This window comes from Neovison vison, chromosome 12 (assembly GCF_020171115.1).
Source record: "Neovison vison isolate M4711 chromosome 12, ASM_NN_V1, whole genome shotgun sequence".
NCBI lineage: Eukaryota > Metazoa > Chordata > Mammalia > Carnivora > Mustelidae > Neogale > Neogale vison.
In genome coordinates this window covers 37,757,154-37,775,885 of record NC_058102.1, presented here as the reverse complement: position 1 = coordinate 37,775,885, position 18,732 = coordinate 37,757,154, and the positions used below count along the sequence as shown (strand labels likewise).

Sequence of the window (18,732 nt, the reverse complement as noted above, 5' to 3'; positions counted from 1 at the left end):
AGTGGGAAATTGTCACTATTTTTTTCGATGGCTCTTCTTATTAAAATTATATTACCTATATTCTAAAATGTTAATATTCTATGTTGTTCTATTGAAGCAATTATAATAATGTGGGGTTTTTTTGTGTGTGATTTATTGCCTTAAAAATAAAATACCAAGACCCAATTTACTTGATCAAGATCCCATGAAAATTTACTTAATGGTTTAAGTCATTCAGATAGCTGCTGGGATATTTAGACTACTGCTTTTCTATTTACTTATTATGTGACCTTAGAAAATTACACCTTTGTAGGCTACATTTGTTTGTCTCATAATGGTATAAATAGTTGCACCTACCACATAGGGATGTTGTGAAAAAAAAGAAAAACAACAAAAAACACAGAAGGTCCTTAGAATAAACACCCAGTAAGTATCAGCTCATGCACCATTCATCCTAATGGGGGCAGGTTTTCTCGTGCATATCATCATACCAGTGTCATGACGCCCATCCGATCCATTTCCCTGGCAGGGCTCCGAGGGGTGAGCTTTGGCGTTGAGTGTCCACTCGGGGGAGATGAACTGGCAAGCGAAGAAGCTGTAACGGAGGCAGTGATGGAGGTTCCTGGGTGGACTCTTGCTAAATTCAGGCCTTCCAGGCTCACACTAGCCACTCGGTTCTCAATTTCTTCAGCACGTAACTCTGTAGATTCTTTTTCTTCCTGAATTAGCCTGAAAGATACAGTTTAATTTGGATCCATGATACGGTGCTAAGATGGTAGGTGGAATTCATGTAAATAAGTGAATAAATAAATAAAGAGCTCTGTAAATATTTTATACCAAATCTAACGTTTTCTTTTCTCTAAGGCAACGATATAACTTTCAAAAAATTCCAGAGGCTTTCTGGCTGAAATTCAGAAAATCCTTTTTTTCAAGTGATATATAACTCCTCCCCACTTTCAGTCTAACCCTCTTTCTGTACTACTACCTGCTAAAACTTTTTTCCCAGCTGCTAAACCTTTTAAAACCTTGCCTGCCTAGATAATTTCTGCTACTAATCCTTTTTTTTTTTTTTTCCTGCCACTCATCCTAATCTTACATTTGGACTGAGGAGCCAATAACTGAGACTTTTAGGAACTCAGATCCTAACAAAGATACTGAACTTGACCTCCCACCTGATGAAAAAGTATAACTGATGGAATCTTCAACAAATGGTCACTCATAATTATCATTTGGTCAAATAAAACCCTGAGACATTTTTTTAAGAATACTTACTTAGCCAAGTCAACTTCAAAAAAGCACCAGGCAATGTAATAATATGGAGATGATCTAATCACAGGTAGATAGATATGTACATACAGAATAAAAGAAATTGTTTCAACTGTTGCTATAAATGTTTTTGAGAAGACAAAGCACTATTACCCGGAGAAGCTTCAAGAATATGTACAAATTAGCTATTAGAGACATGCAAAGAACAAAGAGCTTTAGCTGGGTTACATAAATATCCTATTTAAGTCTCTATACATATAAAATATCCTATTTAAGTCGAATCTATACATATTTTGTATATTGTTACAATGAAACTGTGTAGCAGCAGTTGATTTTAAAATGGTGATCAACAACCTCTCCCGAGATAGTTTCCCATTAACTGCAAATGGCTTATTGGGATCTATGATACATAGTCCTTAAATCCAAGGTTATGATAACTGCAAAGTTTTCTTTTTGCATATTTACTTTGGAAACCAGTTATTTGTTTTGTTTTGTTTTTTTTTTAACAAAACTAAACATACTCTTACCATATCATTCGGTAATTGTGTTCCTTGGTATTTACCTAAAGGAGTTGAAGACTTAAATCTACACAAAAACCTGCATACAGATGTTTATAGCAACTTTATACATAATTGACAAACCTTAAAAGCAACCAAGATCTCTTTTAGTTGGTAAAGGGATAATCTGTGGTATATCCGGACAATGGAATAGTACTCAGGGCTAAAAGAAAATGAACTACCAAGCCTTGAAAAGAGATGGAAGAACATTAAGTGCATATAACTAAGCAAAAGAAGCCAATCTAAACAGGCTACGTATTGTGTGATTCCAACTATATGACACTCTAGGAAAAGGCAAAACTACAGGGACAGGAAAAGATCAATGGTTGTCAGAGGTCAGCAGGGGGAAAGGGTTGAATAGGCAGAACAGGGAGGATTTTTATGGCAGTGAAAAATGCTCTGTATGATACCATAAGGATGGATACTTATCAGACATTTTCCAAACCCACAGAATGCACAACATCAAAAGTAAATTATAATGTAAATAATGGAAATTGGGTGATTATTATGTTTCAGTATAGGTGCATCAACTTTAATATACTGCTATGGGGAAGGGTGTTAATGATGGGGGAGGCCATGCATGTGGGAGGCCTGGGAATATTCGGGAAATCTCTATACTTTGCGTGAACCTTCAACTTTGCGTGAACTTAAAACTGCTTCCAAAATTTAAGTAAACAAAGACTGAGACACATTTACTTAGTTATAATTTTTCAGTTCCACAAAGAATATGAATTCTGTGGTGCCTGGGTGGTTCAGTCAGTTAAGCGTCTGCCTTCAGCTCAGGGCATGATCCCAGGGTCCTGGGATCCAGCCCCATGACTGGCTTCCTGCTCAGTGGGGAGTCTGCTTGTCCCTCTCCTTCTGCCCTTCCTCCCCTTGCTCCTGCTCTCTTCTTGTGTGCTCTCTCTCTCTTTCTCAAATAAATGAATAAAATATTTTTTAAAAAGAATAAGAATTCTCTTACTTTGAACTTTATTTTCATGGGTACACTTTAAGTTCACCCAAAGATCAGAATCCCAAAGAAAGGCTTAGTCAAGTAATAGAACACAACATTATTAACGCTTTAAACACATTCCAATGGAAAAAAATGTCTCCTCTTAGAAAAACAACAACAACAAAAAGAAATCTTGTACTTTAAAATGCCTAGTGGGAAATGACTCCTTCAGAAAAATTGTTTTTTCTACAAATAAACTAGTTATGAACACTAGACATTGTATTAATTGTAAAGGAAAGTCAAACCTAGAGAAATAAACCGAGTAATAGGTAGACTGAAGTTTAATTGAACAGGAAATCAAATGCTACCGATATGTTCAGTTTATTTAGAAAAATGATAATCCATTGATCTTTAGAATCCTAATGCAGAGAAAGAAGAAAGAAAGAAAGAGAGACAGAAAGGGAGGGAGGGAGGAAGGAAGAGAAAAGATTCCCTTTGAAATGTCCTAATGCGTTGGGGAGAGAGTCCCACATAAATCATTAAAAAGGATGGAATAATACATAAGACCACAAAAGTAAGGCACTCAAAATAGTAGCTAACTACAGATGCACAGATTAAATAACAAACGAGGCAGTGGCAAATGAAGTAATTTAATCCCTTCCTTTAAGGGAGAATTCGTAAACTAAGGGAACCAGAAAAGAGGAATTTTTTTTTAATGGTTAACAACAGTTTGCGGAAGAAGAAAAATCTTAACCAGAAATAAATTCTAGTGTTAGCAGTTTTTACAAAGATGCTGCCACTGTTTTTATGAAGATGCTTTATTTCTTCTTTATAACAAGTTTTTAAATTTTAATTTCAGTATAGTTAACATAGTGTTACATCAGTTTCAGGTGTACAATAGAGTGATTCAACACTTCCATACACACTCAGTGCTCACCATGGTACATGAACTCCTTAATCCCCAACACCTGTTTCACCCATTCTCCCACCCTCTCCCCTCTGGTCACCGTCAGTTTGTTCTCCACAGTTAGGAGTCTGTTTCTTGGCTTGCCTCCCTTTTTCCCCTTTGCTTGTTTGTTTTGTTTCTTAAATTCCACATATTAGTGAAATCGTATGGTATTTGGCTTTCTGTGAATTACTTCACTTAGCATTATACTCTCTAGCTCCACCCATGTTGTTGCAAATGGCAAGATTTCAGTTCGTTCTGTTTTGTTTTGTTTTTTGAGAGAGAAAGAGCGCACATAGATGCACACCCATGAGTGAGGGGAGGTAAGGGGCAGAGGAAGAGGGGGATTTTGTTGGTTATGTTGTACACCTGCAACATATGAATTTTTTTGGTAAAATTTTTAATTTAAATTTGATTTAATTAACATACACTGTATTATTAGTTTCAGACATATAATTTAGTGATTCAGTAGTTGCATATAACAACCAGTGCTCATTAGGTCAAGTGCCCTCCTTAATGCCCGTCACCCAGTTACTCCATTCCCCCACCCACCTCTCCTCCAGCAAGAGAATCTTAAGCAGGCTCCATGTAGAGCCTGAGGCAGGGCTCAATCTCATGACCCTGAGATCATGACTGAGCCAAAATCAAGAGTCAGATATTTAGCCAACTTAGTCACTCAGGTGCCCCAAGATTTCATTCTATTTTAGGGCTGAATAATTCTCCATTGTATGTATATACCACTTCTCTACTGTTTATCTATCAATGGACTCTTAGTCTAATTCTATAGTCTGGTTACTGTAAATAATGCTGCAATAAACATAGGGTTGCACATATCCCTTTGAATGAGTGTTTTGGCATTTTTTTTTTTTTAAAGATTTTTATTTATTTATTTGACAGAGAGAGATCACAAGCAGGCAGAGGCAGGCAGAGAGAGAGATGGGGAAGCAGGCTCCCTGCTGAGCAGAGATCCTAATGCAGGGCTTGATCCCTGAGATCATGACCTGAGCTGAAGACAGAGGCTTTAACCCACTGAGCCACTCAGGTGCCCCTGAATTTATTTCTGTGTATGGTGGAAGAAAGAATGAAACCGTGGAACCAGTTTCATTCTTTTGCACATGGCTGTCCAGTTTTCTCAACACTATTTGTTGAAGATACTGGTCTTTTCCCCATTGAATATTCTTTCTTCCTCTGTCAAAGATTAACTGACCATATACTTTTGAGTTTATTTCTCTGATTTCTGGTCTGTTCTACTGATCAATGTGTCTGTTTTTATGCCAGTACCATACGGTTTTGATTACTAAAGCTTTGTAATATAACTTGAAGTTTGGAGTTGTGATACATCCAGTTTTGATTTTCTTTTTCAAGATTGCTTTGGCTACTCAGGATCTATTGTGGTTCCACACAAATTTTAGGATTGTTTGTTCTAGTTTGTGAAAAATACTGTTGTTATTTTGATAGGGATCGCTTTAAATTTATAGATTACTTTGGGTAGTACAGACATTTTAACAATATTTGTTCTAATCCAGGAACATGGAATATCTTTGCATTTCTTTGTGTTGTTTTTAATTTCTTTCATCAGTGTTAAATAGTTTTTGGAGTAGAGGTCTTTCAATTCCTTGGTTAAGTTATCCCTACATATTCTATTATTTTTTAAAAATGCAATTGTAAATGGGATTATTTTCTTCATTTCTCTTTCTACTGCTTCATTTTTAGTGTATAGGAATGCAACAGATTTCCATACATTGATTTTGTACCCTGCCACCTTAACGAGTTCATTTATCAGTTCTAGTAGTTTTTTGGTGGAGTCTTTAGGATTATCTATAAACAATATCATGTCATCTGTAATTAGTATAAGTTTTAGTTCTTCCTTACAATTTGGACATTTTTTCTTTCTTTTTCTTGTCTAATTGCTATGGCTAGACTTCTAGTAGTATGTTGAATAACAGTGGTGAGAATAGACATTCTTGTTTTGTTCCTGACCTTAAGAAAAAAACTGTTTTCCATCACTGAGTATGATACTTACTATGGGTTTTTCATGTAAAACCTTAATTATTATGTTGAGATATTTTCTCTCTAAATCTACTTTGTTGAGGGTTTTTATCATGAATGGGTATTGTACTTTGCCAAATGCTTTCTCTTCATCTGTTGAAATGATCACGTGTTTTTTAACCCTTTTCTCATTGATGTGCTGTATCACATTGATTTGTGAATATTTAATTACCCTTGCATTCTGGGGCTAAATCCCTCTTGATCATAGTGGATGTTTTTAATGTATTGTTGGATTTGGTTTGTTAATATTTTGTTAAGAAGAAATACTGTGGCAGTGTTCCTGGATTCCACCAAAGCTACTCACAGGGTCATTAAAAATATCATTTGTGGATAAGATGGAGAAATGTAGTTTGCATAATGACCTAATGGGTAAATTTGAAGCCAGGCGACCATACACCCAGAGAGTTCGGTTTCAATCCTTGGGTGTGAGGGTGGTTTCTGCTGAAATTAAACAAGCATCAGGATGATGTCATATTGGTTAGGTTTGTGCATAACAAGACATTGGTAGAGACAGCAATCAAGTTGGCTTACACAGAGCCAATTTTGTCTTAAACAAAATTAATAGAAAATGTATTGAAGTCCAAAAATAATAAATGCACAGAGAAACAGGGAAAAAAATATTTTGTTGAGAATTTTTGCATCTATGTTCATCAGAGATATTGGTCTACAGTTCTCTTTTTTTGGCAATGTATTTATCTGGTTTTGGAATCAGGGTGATACTGGCCTCATAGAATGGATTTGGAAGTTTAATTTGTATTTTTTGGAATAGTTTGAGAAGAATTGATATTACCTCTTTTTCAAATGTTTGGTAGAATTTGCCTGTGAATTCATCTGGTACTGAACTTTTGTTTGTTGGGAGTTTTTGATTACTGATTCAATTTCATTGCTGATAACTGGTCTGTTCAAATTTTCTATGTCTTACTGCTTCAGTTTTAGGTTATACATTTCTGGGAATTTATCCATTTCTTCAAGTTTGTCCAATTTGTTGGCATATAATTTTTCACAATATTCTCTTAAATTTGTATTTCTTTTTTTTTTTTTTAAGATTTTATTTATTTGACAGAGAAAGATCACAAGTAGACAGAGAGACAGGAGAGGGGAAGGGGGAAGCAGACTCCCTGCTGAGCAGAGAGCTGGATGCGGGACTCAATCCAGGACCCTGAGATCATGACCTGAGCCGAAGGCAGCGGCTTAACCCACTGAGCCACCCTTAAAATTGTATTTCTGTGGTGTTGCTTATTATTTCTTCTCTTTCATCTGTGATTTTATTTAGGTCTTTATTTTATGAGTCCGGCTGGACGTTTATCAATTTTATTGACCTTTGAAAAGAACCAACTCTTAGTTGCATTTATCTCTTCTATTGGTTTTTGTTTGTTCATTTATTTTTAGTTTCTTATCATTTATTTCTGCTCTAACCTTTATTATTTCCTTCCTTCTGCTGGTTTTGTATTTTGTTTGTTATTTTTCTAGCTCCTTTAGGTATAAAGTTAGATTGTTTATTTGAGATTTTTCTTGCTTCTATCTTGCATTGCTATAAACCTTCCTCTTAGAACCACTTTTGCTGTATCCCAAAGACTTTGGACCACTGCATTTTTCATTTTGATTTGTTTCTATTTAACTTTTTATTTCTTCTTTGATTTCCCCATTGATGATGATGATTCTTCTTCTTCTTCTTCTTCTTTTTTGGTGATACCATTTTTCTCTATTTTTTATTATTTATTTATATTTTTTCTTTTTTTAAATTTAATTTTATTTTTGCAGTGTTCAAAGATTCATTGTTTACGCATCACACCCAGTGCTCCATGCAATACATGACTTCCTTAATACCCACCACCAGGTTCTCCCAACCCCCCACCAACCTCCCCTCCAAAACCCTCAGTTTGTTTCTCAAAGTCCACAGTCTTTCACGGTTCATCTCCCCCTCCGATTTCCCCCAACTCACTTCCCCTTTCCTTCACCCAATGTCCTCTGTGTTATTCGTTATGCTCCACAAGTAAGTGAAACCATATGATACTTGACTCTCTCTGCTTGACTTAGTTCACTCAGGATAATCTCTTCCAGTCCCATCCATGTTGATACAAAAGTTGGGTATTCATCCTTTCTGATGGAGGCATAATTCATTTTTAATTTAGTAGCATGTTATTTAACTGTCATATATTTGTGCTCTCTCCAGATTTTTCTTATGGTTGACTTCTGGTTGTACAGTATTGTGGTCAGAAAAGATGCATGGTATGACTTCAGTCTTTTTTAATTTGTTGACTTGTTTTGTGGTCTAGTATGTGACCTATTCTGGAAAATGTTCCATGTGCACTTGAAAAGAATGTGTATTCTGCTCTTTTAAGATGGAATGTTCCAAATATATCTGTTAAGTCCATCTGATCCAGTGTGTCATTCAAAGCCACTGTTTTCTTCTTGATTTTCTGTTTGGATGATCCATCCATTGATGTAAGTTAAAGTCTTCTACTATGATTGTATTACTATCAGTTAGTTCCTTTATGTTTGTTCTTAACATGTATTTGGAAGCTCCCATGTTGGGTGCATATTTATAACTGTTCTATCTTCTTGTTGGATTGTCCCCTTTATTTATTATATAGTGTCCTTCTTTGTCATTTGTTACAGTCTTGGTTTTAAGTCAATTTTTCTAGTATAAGTATTGCTACCCCAGTATCTTTTGACATCCATTTGCATGACAAATGTTCTTCCATCTTTTCACTTTCAACCTGCCAGCATTTTTAAGTCTGAAATATATCTCTTGTCGGCAGCATATAGAGCGCTCCTTTTTTTTTTTTTTTTAAATCTAACCTGTCACCCTATGTCTTTTGATTGGAGCATTTAGTTTGTACATCCAAAATAATTATTGACAGATATGTATTTATTGCCATTTTGTTACTTTACAGTTGTTTTTATAGTTTTTCTCTGATCCTTTCTTCTCTCCTCTCTTTCATGGTTTGTTGGCTTTCTTCAGTCATATACTTGGATTTCTTTCTTTTTGTTCTTTGCCTATCCATGACAGGTTTTTGATTTGTGGTTACCATTAGCAATCTATATTAAGTTGATGGTTGCTTAAGTTTGAACCCATTCTTTAATCCTCTCCACATCACATTTTAGGCATATGGTGTCACATTTTATATCCTTTTATTTTATGAATCCCTTGACTAATTTTTACAGATATATTCTCTACCTTTAGTTGTGGAGTTTGTTCTTCAGTCTTCAGATCATTTTCTGGGTTACTTTCACTTATGTGAGTGTTAACTAGTTCTATCCATGGGATGAGATGAGCTTACATTCCTCCTACTCTACCACCTTCCCTTGCTGCCCAAGATGTCTATTTCTTCTGAATGTTGGTATATACTTGAATTATATGTACCTCTTAATTTCTTACAAATTAACAATTATATTAAATACATTATTAGGGTCAGCAAGGAAACATATAAAAGGGTATCAGCTTGATTAGTCTAGGCCAAGATTATAACTGGGCTCTACTACCCTAAGGTAACAAAGTTGAGTTCCTAGAGGGACCTGGGTTGTCATTGAGGGTATATGTATGTATTTTCAATGAAAACAAATATCACAGAACCATAGTTGATTTCAAATCTATTCAGTGTGTTAAATCATTAGTCCCATAGTGCCAATAAATGTTATTTAATTTTAATTTATGTTCTATATTATTTTTTCTATTTATGCTAATCAAATATTTATGAAACACTTTCTATTTATCAAGAAAAGTGCTAAGATATAGATATAAAACAGTGGGCAAAACAAGATACATTTCTTGTTCTTATATAATTTACAATCTAATGAAGGTAAGAAAGGCAGTAAAATGAACAAAAATACAGAAGAAGGATGGTAGAGATGTTCATGGTAAAAGTAAAGAGGGTGAAATGTTATGGGACAATGGTATGGAATGAGGAGAATGTTCCAGAAGAAAGGAATAGCAACTATAAAGGAAAGAGCAAGGAACATTCAAAGAACTGGAAGTCTTGTATAATGAAACATGGAGTAGGTGAGAATGTCGAGGAAGGTGGGGCATTGTAGATAATATGGAGTATTTTGTTCTTTATCTTAAGGACAACTGAAGGGTTTGATAAAGGGTTCCTTTACCTAAGCACATTGGGTTTTAAAAAAGTCTTCTCTGGTTGCAATGTTACTTTGGATTAGATGGGAACGCATGTACCGTGAGAAAACCAGAAAGTATTATTGTCATCTACATGAGAATCTATTGAAATGTGCAAGAAGCTGATAATAGTAGAGAACTGGATAGATGTGAATCATATTAGGAAGCCAACAGATTTAGCTAGAGCCAGAAAAATGAAAAACAACAACAACAACAAAAAAACAACAACTCCATTGTTCAAAATAGTAAAGAAATGTTCATCCACTGAGAAAAAACAAGAATAGTTTCCTGATGTTTGAAAGACTATAAATTCACCAGACACAGTTAGGTTCTTCATGGGGTTAGTCAAGTTAATGGTAAGTAAAGACTATTAATGTCACTGGGATTTGAGAACATATATACTAAGTTAAAAATTGAAATTATCAACATTTCTCAAGGTTTGAATTGATAACTTGTACAACTTCAACTCTATAATGTAATCTACTCCTTGGAAATCATCTATTATCCAGTGTGGTGATAGTGCATTTTTTCATATCTAGTATGAAATAATTCAGTTCTAGTTAATTTCAGTCTGATGTCCAAATACTTCTAAGGAGCTGGCTGCATATTAATTGCATGCTATTTAGTACCTTTATGGCAGCTGTTAAATGTACCTTAAGAATATACCTTATTACCACAAATATTCTTTAAATAGTAAATTTTAATGTAAAAAGTGCTTTAAAATTCAAAGGCTCCTAGGTGATCCCTGCTATTCTGATTTAATTATGTCATTTTATTTATTTATTTATTTATTTTTAAAGATTTTATTTATTTATTTGACAGAGAGAAATCACAAGTAGACAGAGAGGCAGGCAGAGAGAGAGAGAGAGAAAAGCAGGCTCCCTGATGAGTAGAGAGCCCGATGCGGGACTCGATCCGAGGACTCTGAGATCATGACCTGAGCCGAAGGCAGCGGCTTAACCCACTGAGCCACCCAGGCGCCCTAATTATGTCATTTTTAGTATCAAGCTCTTCTAATCCTTTAAAACCATCAGTGATAATTGAACTCACCTGATTTCTTTGTTGATGGCATCCAACTGTTCCTGAAGCATCATGGCTAGCGTCTGGGCATCAGAATGACCACTTGGGGAGAGAAGATCCATTGAACTAAAAATAGTTTCTCTGTCATCATCATCAATATCAGACATTTCTGTGTCACTTTCAAAAGGGTGGCTGCTTAGCACTCCAATTTGCTGAGTTCTATTCCACTCATGATCCCCAAGAGATTTCACCTGTGTGGGAAATGAGTAATTATCCTATGCATCGTATCGCTCATTATCAAAGCACTATTCTGAAAAATATCAACAGAAAGCACACATGTTTTTATAGTTTACCTAGCAAAAGCAGAAATGATTATTACCATTTTAATGCATTGTTTCAATAAAATAGTTCCCTGAAATCTTAAGTATGGCAGATACTGTCAGCATAAATATCAAGATTTTAATAGGAATGACGACGAACTGATGCATGATTTCTAGTTCAACCCCAATTCAAGTTAACAATTACTTTAAAGTATCTATGTCTGAAACATTTTTCCTTCTTTCCAAATATAACAATCTCTTTTTACTTGTACTAAAGCATTTCCATCTCTTATACTAATTAGTCTTACCTACACTTTCTTATTATAGGCTGAGACTGCAAATATTATCACACTAGTTATATGATAATTCTCTTTGCAACATTCATTTACATAGATTCTAACAAAGCATAATCAAAATAATATTGAAAAGTGATTTAATTTCATCTCTACTGTTCTGATCACTTAAATGCTTCCTTGATTTTTTTAAGCCCAAGCCACACTAATTTACATGACTATGTTTTTTATTTGATGTAATAAATCCCTCGTGTGAATTAACATCTTTTTTAGGAAGTAATCTCTACATCCCATGTGACCCTAAGATTAAGAGTTGCATGCTCTACTGATGGAGCCAGCCAGGTGCCCCTACAGATAATATACCTACAGGTGTTTTTCAAGCTGTTATCTGGGGGTAGGAGAGAGAGGGAAGTAAGAGAGAAAGGACCTAGAGTTTTCTGTTTTATGAAAATGGTTTTCATTTTTGTGATTATGTAAAATGATTTTCTGGGGAGGAATCATATGATATTTCCCAGAGTATTTATTTAAGATTTGAAGACCTGAATTAGCGTTTGTGTTATAAATTGTTTTGGTACTAAGTAGCCCTAATTTATTTGTCATATACAAATGAGAAAAGAACTAAGATGGACTTGATTGTTTTTTCATTTGTTCACTTCTGATTCACTCATTTAACAGATACTAAATACCTACTATGAAAGATTAATTTGTACATGACACAGGTACCAATTAAAAACCACAAGGTATCAAGGACCTGTATATAAATACGGACAATTAAGTTATATAGTATTCAACACAGTGGTTGGGGAGAACAAATACTTAGGGCACAAAAGAACTATATTTCTTCTTTGTAAAATGCAACTCTAAACTCACAATATACATAACTAAGAAACTGATCAAATGAATGAAGACTGACACTGCAGTTTATCCTGTAGTGTTCTCTATAGAGAAAGTTTATAGATAAAGTGTTCTCTAGAAACACTTGCAACAGTCTATGTACATTTTCCTCAAACTTTTATTAAAATAGTAATTATAATTAAAATATTTAACTAATTTTAATTAACAATATGAATACTATTGCACAAGTGCCCAAGCAAACCCAAAGTCCATTTGTTTGTCAGTATAGTATAAGGCATAAAAAAGCATGGAATTTGAAACCACACAAACAGAGATTCAAGTTTGGGTCTATCACTTTGCTGTTATACTGTGTAATGGTGAACATTTAAAATTTCTGAGCTTCGATCTTTTTATGTCTGAAGTTAGCATAAAAATAGAACCAAATTCATAAGTTTATGTGGATACACGCACGGGGACTGCTTATTTCTGGCACAAGCAGTGGTTTTGCATTATAGTCTTAAAAATATGTTATATGTCACGTTTAACACTAAAAATGCTAGCAGTTTGAATTCTCTCAGTATTAAAATTCTATCTAAGATGGAGGAAGATATTTGCTTAGAATCATCAAAGACTTGAAATTCAAAAAAAAAAATTAACCTTTGGCTCATCCCTTCGCACACCCATGCGGCCTCTCCTGGGTCTTCTTATTACTTTAGTTGTTCTGTAATCAGACTGGCTGTCCACTAAGGAGCCAACAGAATACCGCAACTCAGCTGAGGTGTCTAGATGAGTTCTGGAAAAAGGAAAGATATGAAATATGACTAATCACAAAGGTTAAACTTCCCAGCAAATCGCTATCACCTGCTTAATTGTCAATAGAAAATAAAGCATAAACCCTCAAGAAAAAAGAAAAATTCAAGAAGAAAACTGATGAATTGCCATGACTCTTTGAGGTCTCTTCTGAGGCTTGTGCCAGAAATTCCAGTCTTAGGTTCATTCTTGAAAGTGAAGTGAATTTTCTATTTAGAATACAAAGGATCTGTTCATTATCATTTTCAGTTGTGGTAGTAAAATGAAACATGGTGAGATTGACAACCAAGATGGCTTAAATTCTGGGAAATGTTTTTTGTTGAAGTATTTAGTGTACATATCAACATATGTTATTCATTGTTGTATCTGTTGTAAATATTCTCCACTAATCCAACAGTAAAACATGTATAATTTGGGGGTCCTAGAATTCCCTATCTCTCAGAGTTATATTTGTCAATTTAGAAAATTAACAAAATACTTAAAATGAGACTGACTCAAGGTTAATAATCTTGTTTTTTAATAAAATAGGATATACCACCAGATAATTTTTCAGCTTTTGTTAAGACACTGTTTCAAAAAGATAAAGAAAAATCTTTTAGTAAGCACATTTGATTCTGAAATCTGCTTAGAGATGAAATATTTGGAAAATTCCAATAGAAAAATATTATCACACTGGTTTTCAGGGAACATTATAGTAAAGTACACTGTAATCAAAGTGTAATAAAGGTTTCTCTAGACACATTATTTACATACAGATTTACAACAAATTCAGTTTATTGCTATAATAATGATGGTAACAGTGACAGCACGCTGTCCTATAAAATGATCTATCATCAGTAGGAAATATGCTTAATGCTGTATCTTATCTTGAACTGGGGCTCCTGATGATCTCCTATGCTCTATTAGTTCTCTTTGTGGAAAAAGGAAAGGGAAAAACCAAGCATTTCCAAATGATAGTCAAGATTAGAAAAGGTTAGGTAAGGCCTTGGCTTTTGCAACAGTAGAATGCACTGCTCTAACGGATGCAAATCCTTGTTCTGTCAAATAGAACTTTAAAGCAAATGAACTAAGAAATCATCCCCCAAGCAGAGGACAGCTATTCGTTTTTATAGCAGTGAACTTGAAATTTAATCACGCAAACTGGTTTTATTATGGATTAGTCATATATAAAAACTAACGAGCCAGGTCTTACTCATAAAAAGGAACTGTCTCAGCCTCTGTAACAGGGTCTATGTTTCATGAAGAAAAAGGTCAGATTTTGTCACCACTGTATGCTTAAGGAGGTATTCCTAGCATATAATAAATACCTGATAAATATCTGGTAAGATAGGAATGAATGAAATTATTATATAGTCTAAATGTCAACCTCAGAACATTCTAGATACCTTTTTTCTGTCACTGCTTGAGTAATATCTCTATGGTCATCAGAGTGGAGATTCTGAAATTATAACTCATCACTCTAGGAGTATTTATTGTTGTTTTGTTGTTTTATCCCTCAACTCCAAGTCATTTATAAACCTGTGAACCAAAAACACAGATCTGCTCCTATCGATGCACTGCTTAAAACTCTTCAATGGTCTTACATGCCCCTTGACAATCCAGAACCCTCTTTCTTTTTTTTTTTTAAAGATTTTATTTATTTATTTGACAGAGAGAGATCACAAGTAGGCAGAGAGGCAGGCAGAGAGAGAGAGAGAGGAGGAAACAGGCTCTCCGCCGAGCAGAGAGCCCGATGTGGGACTCGATCCCAGGACCCTGAGATCATGACCTAAGCCGAAGGCAGCGGCTTAACCCACTGAGCCACCCAGGCGCCCCTAGAACCCTCTTTCTTACTCCAGATTCACTAGTTACTATCTGTCTTTTCTCTCTCCATCCAGTCATACAGAATTCCTTTCAATTTCTTGAACAACTCACACTTTTCCTCTAATCCCAGGCCTTTGAACACACTGCTCTTCCTGCTGGATGGAAATAGTCTTCACACATTTAGGTGGTTAACATTCTTAAAGTCTTAGATTAAAATTCCAATTATCTTATACTACCGTTGCCCCTTGTATTCTCTCTATTGTAACTGTCCTCACAGTATCCCTATATTTCCCATCTGAAACATGTATTTTTCATCACCATTACCACTGTATCTCCAATGCAATATCTTTCAAGTAGAAAGTGCACAACTGATCTTAAAAGAACAAAGGCCTGAAACAACATCCACTGTAGAAGAGCCCATTGCTTATACTTCATCTAAAGCAGTTACTGCTCACGTCTCTCCTTTTTATTCAACTCCATGAGGTACATTACTAACAGAAATCAGTCAATATTTCCATACATTTCAACTTTTAAATAATTTTTGGTGTATAGTACTTTGAGTCACTTGGAGGTCTTAGTTGCAATATAGTCACTGGTTCTCTTAGACACAAGCCTGTGCAGTTTCCCCACCTGAATCTCCTATTACTTTTGCATATAATCTCACCAGAGAACTTCTGTAGATAAACCAAGTCTGAAATTTCTTTCTTTTTTTTTTTTTTAAGATTTTATTTATTTATTTGACAGACAGAGATCACAAGTAGGCAGAGAGGCAGACAGAGAGAGGAGGAAGCAGGCTCCCTGCTGAGCAGAGAGCCCGATGCGGGGCTCGATCCCAGGACTCTGGGATCATGACCTGAGCCGAAGGCAGAGGCTTTAACCCACTGAGCCACCCACGTGCCCCCCAAGTCTGAAATTTCTTAGAGAACATCATTTACCCATCTCTCTGATTCCTAAAATATCATCCACTGTCCTTTCCACTGACCCAGATCCCACCGTTCTTCAAAGTTGAACCAAATCAGACCTTCTCCAGACATTCTGGAACTCAATTTATTATTAGATTAGATTCTAGCTAAGGATATTAGTTACTGATACTGACCAACTTTAGCTCATCTCTTCCTACGTGTCTGCCTGTAGATCTATGAAATTCTCATGCATCTTCTGTTTTCTCTATTATTTCTTTTTAAATTGTGCACTCAGAAGCATGGATGTTTGATAAAAAAATTGCTGTTCAATAAATATTGTTATCTTTTAACATAAATTCCATCCCATAGTTTATCTATCAACAATTCCTATAATACTTTATTTATACTTGTGACGTAACTGTTTACAAAATTCCCTTTGCTCATTTGTCGCAAAGTAAGCTTGTGAGACAGTCATAAAAATATTATTTTATATACAATTCATGTCAAAAACATATGAAATTTGAACTTATTAAGGAAAATGGACTTTCCAAAATCAAACAGCTAGTAATTGTTTATCTTAGACCCAGGGATGTCAGTCTTCTTATTCTTGGTTTAGCTTTGTTTCTACTACAAGCTGTTCTGTCAAAGAAGAATTGTTCTATATGTACTTCCCAAGCTTCCACAATGATCCTTCATTGAGGATTAATGTCCCATTATTAGGCTGTCCATGAAGACTTCCTGCATTGATGTAATTTTAGACAATACTTCTACAACTCTGTCTTTCCTCCAATCATATATATGTATATATTTAATTCCAGTATAATTAATGTACACTGATATTAGTTTCAGCTGTACAATACAGTGATTCAACAATTTTATATGTTATTCAGTACTTATCACGATAAGTGTACTCTAAATCCTCTTCACCTATTTCACCCATACCCCTATCGACTTTCCCTCTGATAACCACCAGTTTGTTCTCTACAGTTAAGAGTCTGATTTTTTGTTTGTCTCTCTCCTCACACCCCACCTCCCCGTTATAAATACAACTCTGTGTTTCCGAGTCCAAAGATCAACAAGTCAACAAAATGGCCATTTGGTTCTATTAAAAAATACTAAATTTGTTGGCTGGATGATGCGCATTTTATGTATTTACTCTGTTGATATTTTATTAGCTCTTGTCCTTCATCAACACACACATCATAATCATCATCATCATCATCACCATGAGAATATATACCACTGAATTAAAAATAGTTTCAGTTCAGATATATAAATCATAACAAAGCATTTAGAAAAATAAACAAGATTTCTAAATTAAAGACTTAAATTTTGTAAAGTTCTTTGGGTGTTTTTATGCCTGCAGAACTGCGTTTCTTATACTGATGGTAGAAATACTCAAAATGCTGAACTTTATTTTTATTCATATTTTACATTAAATAGAATATAAGCACATTTATTTTTATTAATACTTACATTATTACTTACATTATTACTTTTATTAACACTTATATTAAAGATGATATAAGCACCTTTTGAATTTTGTAACTTGGATTCTTCCTCTGAGTATCTGAAAATGCTTTATTAGATATTGACTTATTCAATCATATGTATTGTGAGTATAATATACCAATGTTTATTTGTTTATTTATTTCATTATAGTAACCAAAACAAACAATAATTCCAGCCCCCGTGGAGCTAACTTTCTTAGGATAAGCATAAGACCAAGAAAAATGAACTAAAAGTCTGTGGTGGTCAAAAGTTTCAGATAGATGATATGATTATGTTGACTAATAAATAAATGATCAAATGAGTAAATCCTTGTAGGTCTCTTATTAACCTTAAAAAAAAGGCCCTAAGCACAAAACACAATTATATGTAAATTAACATATAATTTAGATTGGCTCTATATATCTAGAGAATAAATAATCATGTCATTGCTTCTTACTTCCAAGATGAGATACCGAGGCAAAGAAGATGAGTATGGCTAGATGTACTTGTTTTTAATACTTGTATAATTTCTCCTTCACTCTGTATTTGCAATTAATTTAACAAAACAGGTAGGTGCTAAGGGACTGTCATCAATGATATTTCTTCAGTAATATTAAACACTGAAAACATTTCTGCATGTAAAGAGGTGTCGCCTCTTCCTAGAATGAGATGTAATCTCCTTATATAAAGTTCTATTTCATTTAAGACTCTTTTTATGTATTTTTAGCTATGTAATTACAAGCAGAACACAAAAGGTAATAATTTAAACTTTTTTGCATATTTGCAGAACAATTTACTAAATTAGAGAATTATTTTTTAATACAGAAACAGTAACTCAGTAAGGAGTGAACATAGGGTAATGCCTGCTGAGCAATAAGAGGTACTTATTTATTTTGTTTGAGGCCGTATGGAATCACAAGAAATTCATCTTGATTTTGGTGAGTTATAGATAGGATTTTAATTTAATGTTACCTTGATATTGTGGGTTCAATTAAAGAGCCAGTTCTCATTTTCAATTGGTCAAGTTCAGATCTCAGCTTTTCAATTTCTTCTGCTAATCTTTCCTAAAAATCAAAGAAGTTTTACTCAGAAAATAAGCAATTGCCAATAATACCAACATTCAATTATGATAAACCAAGATACCAAGCTTAATTGATTTTTAAAAATGGAAAACTGATGGATATTCATTTTATTAAAGATTATTAGACATGACAGTAAAATATGCTTGATTTTCTCCTTGTAATGAAAATGTTAATAGCAGAAATAAAGAAAAAATTATCTATATTGTCCAATATTCACTAATCCTAAATTTTTGCAAACATGTGGGACTACTAAGATCATGACTAGCTATGTATATGTCACTTCAAAACGCAGAGCCATAATCATAGCCAGGTAAAAAATAAACAAAAGGTCT

At 34.4% G+C, this 18,732-nt stretch overlaps 1 protein-coding gene across 12 annotated transcripts in view; it reads right to left on the bottom strand.

Moving 5' to 3' along the window:
* Nucleotides 1–18,732, bottom strand: part of PPFIA2 (PTPRF interacting protein alpha 2) — a 486,729-nt gene that overhangs the window by 80,464 nt on the left and 387,533 nt on the right. For all 12 annotated transcript variants that reach the window (XM_044229065.1, XM_044229070.1, XM_044229067.1 and 9 more), the window contains 4 exons: nt 18,291–18,382; nt 12,970–13,105; nt 10,896–11,116; nt 471–708 (listed from right to left, as the gene is read on the bottom strand). In XM_044229065.1, coding sequence (XP_044085000.1) covers nt 471–708; nt 10,896–11,116; nt 12,970–13,105; nt 18,291–18,382 — 687 coding nt within the window. The remainder of the gene's footprint in view (nt 1–470; nt 709–10,895; nt 11,117–12,969; nt 13,106–18,290; nt 18,383–18,732) is intronic.